At 36.8% G+C, this 3116-nt stretch overlaps 1 protein-coding gene and 1 long non-coding RNA gene across 2 annotated transcripts in view; both read left to right on the top strand.

Annotated features, from left to right (window-relative positions):
• Positions 1-3070, top strand: part of LOC107688227 (ubiquilin-4-like) — a 6903-nt gene extending 3833 nt beyond the window's left edge. Inside the window, exons 8-9 of the mRNA XM_016485845.1 lie at positions 1-70; positions 2513-3070. The exon at positions 1-70 is cut by the window's left edge and continues 9 nt beyond it. Coding sequence (XP_016341331.1) covers positions 1-70; positions 2513-2674 — 232 coding nt within the window. The 3' untranslated portion in view covers positions 2675-3070. The remainder of the gene's footprint in view (positions 71-2512) is intronic.
• LOC107688229 (uncharacterized) lies at positions 295-1421 on the top strand. The gene is made up of 3 exons (XR_001634212.1): positions 295-335; positions 431-546; positions 1385-1421. It is a non-coding gene; the product is annotated as an uncharacterized LOC107688229 (long non-coding RNA).
• Positions 3071-3116: the final 46 nt, after the last annotated feature.

Genomic DNA, 3116 nt, shown 5'->3' with positions numbered 1-3116 from the left:
TGGAACAAACACTGCCCAGCAGCAGCTCATGCAACAGATGCTACAGATGTTTGCTGGAGGGAATGCATCGGTACTTACGCTTTTTTGTTGTTAATAACATTGTCAGTGTTTCACATTAATTACCTGTATTCTGGTGGCCTGCTACAGTCTAATCCAGGGTTCCTCAAATCTTGCCCTGGAGGGCCAATGCGCTGCAGAGTTTAACTCCAGCCCTGATCAAACTCACCTACCTGTGATTTTCTAATGATCCTGAAGACTTTGATTAGCATGCTCAGGTGTGTTTGATTAAGGTTAGAACTAAACTGAGACAGCAGTTACCTGTATTTATACAGCAGGTGTGTTCAGTTTGCGTTGTTGTAGATTGTCTATGGGGTATAGGTTTAATTTGCTTTTATTTGCTAACTGACTTTTTTTCCTGACTCACTTGCAGATGCAGAACCCAGAATCCCTTTCTGTCATGACAAATCCTCGAGCCATGCGAGCCCTAATGCAGATCCAGGAGGGACTGCAAACCCTTCAAACCGAAGCCCCTGGTCTTATGCCCAGGTGCAGTTCCAGTTCCACAGTTTTTTTTTTTTAAATTATTATTATTATTTTTTTTTTTAAGTAGTCCCAGTTATGCTAATCATTGCTCCATGTATTCAATCAATATTACAGTATAAACTTTACATAGTGTGAAATATTATTATTATTATAAATATATGTAAAATGTATTTTGTTCATGTGATTCAAAGCTTAATTTTTCAGCAACCATTTCTCCAGTCTTCAATGATTCTTCAGACATCATTCTTAACATTTCTTATAATAATCAGTGGAATGTTTTTGTGGCAACTATGATACTTTTTTGTTGTTGCTTCTTTAATGAATAGAAAGTTCAAAAGAATAGCATTTTTGAAATTTATTTTTGTAACATGAATGCATTTACTTGCACTTGAGTTTAATGCATCTTTGCTTAATAAAAGTAATATCTTTATTATTTTTTTTATTATTATATTTTTTCACACTTTTGCATGGTTATATATCATGTTTTCCACAAAAATATTAAGTAGCATTGAATAAGAATTTGAAGTTGATATATTGAAACGGATAGTTTGAGGTATTTTTAGTATTTGAAGTTTTGAGTTTTTTTTTTTTGTGAGTTTTATATCGCTTAGCTACTTCGTTCTCTACAGAATGAAAAGAACACATCCTCTTTCTACTAGTTATTTCCCACTTGGCTTTGTCGTCAAGTAAATGCAGCTTCCTCTAGATTAGAGCACACGTGCTTAGTAAATGGGTTTGTTTTATTCCAGTTATGTAAATTAGTTGACGGATCCCATAATCTAAACAAACAGTGTGGCAATATCTGCACTTTACCAAATAAATGTGACTCGTCTCTTTCTAGTCTGATACCTGGTGGGATGGCTGCTGTGCTGGAGGGAATGCATCGGTACTTACGCTTTTTTGTTGTTAATAACATTGTCAGTGTTTCACATTAATTACCTGTATTCTGGTGGCCTGCTACAGTCTAATCCAGGGTTCCTCAAATCTTGCCCTGGAGGGCCAATGCGCTGCAGAGTTTAACTCCAGCCCTGATCAAACTCACCTACCTGTGATTTTCTAATGATCCTGAAGACTTTGATTAGCATGCTCAGGTGTGTTTGATTAGGGTTAGAGCTAAACTCTGCAGGAAAGTGGATCTCGTGGGCCAGATTTGAGGATCCCTGGTCTAATCTGTCTTGGAACAGTTTAAAAATGAAACAAATATTTTTACATTCTCATAATAACTTAAAATGTCTTTGACGATGTGTTTTTTGCCATTTCTTCGGCAAAGCATCTGTCAAGTGAACAAAAATCAAACGCACAATGTGTTATAGTGCCCTAATTGCAAAAGGCTGTGATTTAATTAAGTGTATAGTCTGTTGTGCTAAGTGTTTCAAAGCAAGGTGCACAGTTTGCTCACGATCAGCTTGCGATCCACGTTTTTAACATTTTTGTAGACAGATTATTACAGTATTTCAACAGATTTGTAATGAGAACCTGTTTTCACAGAAATGGCAGGTTTCCACAAATAACAGCTTGAGGGTTTCACTCTCGCAATTGAAGAAATTAAAACGAAACTATTGTAATTTTCCCAGTTGTAACGTAAAATATGCTTAATACAAAATATTCCGTTTTCACTTCTGTTTATTTTACAGTGCAGTTGTAATACAATAATAATATATTACTGACTTGGGAACAATGCTCAGATTTCTACTATTACTAATAAAACTATCAGACTGTAATACTATTATTATATTCTAATTCTTTGGCATCTCTAAAATCAGTGTGACTGAACTGAAAAGATGTTTGGAGTCCAGATACAAATCAGTGCAGAGACTTGTTATTCCATTCAGGTTAAACACTGAAAATGGGCTGGAGCAGACTTTAAAATGTGCAACATTCTGAAAGCTGTATCACCAAATCCTGTGGGAAACACCGAGTGTGCTGTGTATATTTGATTGTACTCACTACTTCTCACCTCGCTTTGCAGACTCCGACTCCGGAAGTGCGTTTCCAGCAACAGCTGGAGCAGCTGAGTGCCATGGGCTTCATCAACAGGGAAGCCAACCTTCAGGCCCTCATCGCCACCGGGAGTTTTGGAGATGAGATTTGGAAAAGCTATTCAGCCATCTCTAGTCGTTTGCCTTTGTGAGGAGTGTACATGAATTGACCGTAAAGGCTTGTCATATGGGTAAGGTTGTAACAAAGCATCAATAAAATATTTCTCAGCTTAACAAGCAGTGGCGAATGTAGACACCATTTGTTTCGACCATATCTTTATGCTTTGCTATAGAAGTATTCTAGTGCCTGGAACACACTTGTATTGTGTACTGGATACATCATCCTCGAGTTGATCTGGCAAAACAACAATGGGTTACAGCATGATAGTGATGCTAGCTTCTCTCAGTGCTAACCAACAGCTGTCTAATGGAACTTACAGAGTTTTATTGTGAATTTAAAATGTCTTTTTTTTTTTTTTTTTGCTGCACGTCCATAATCCACTCTTTATTCTACTTGAATTACATTACAGAAACCAATATTCATTGGGGTTTGTAGTCCCTTCTAGCATCTGGTTTTGTCTTAAATCCAATGTT

Source organism: Sinocyclocheilus anshuiensis, unplaced genomic scaffold, assembly GCF_001515605.1.
Source record: "Sinocyclocheilus anshuiensis isolate Anshui unplaced genomic scaffold, SAMN03320099.WGS_v1.1 scaffold1162, whole genome shotgun sequence".
Taxonomy (NCBI): domain Eukaryota; kingdom Metazoa; phylum Chordata; class Actinopteri; order Cypriniformes; family Cyprinidae; genus Sinocyclocheilus; species Sinocyclocheilus anshuiensis.
Note: the sequence above shows the minus strand (reverse complement) of the source record. Positions and strands in the feature narration are given on the sequence as shown.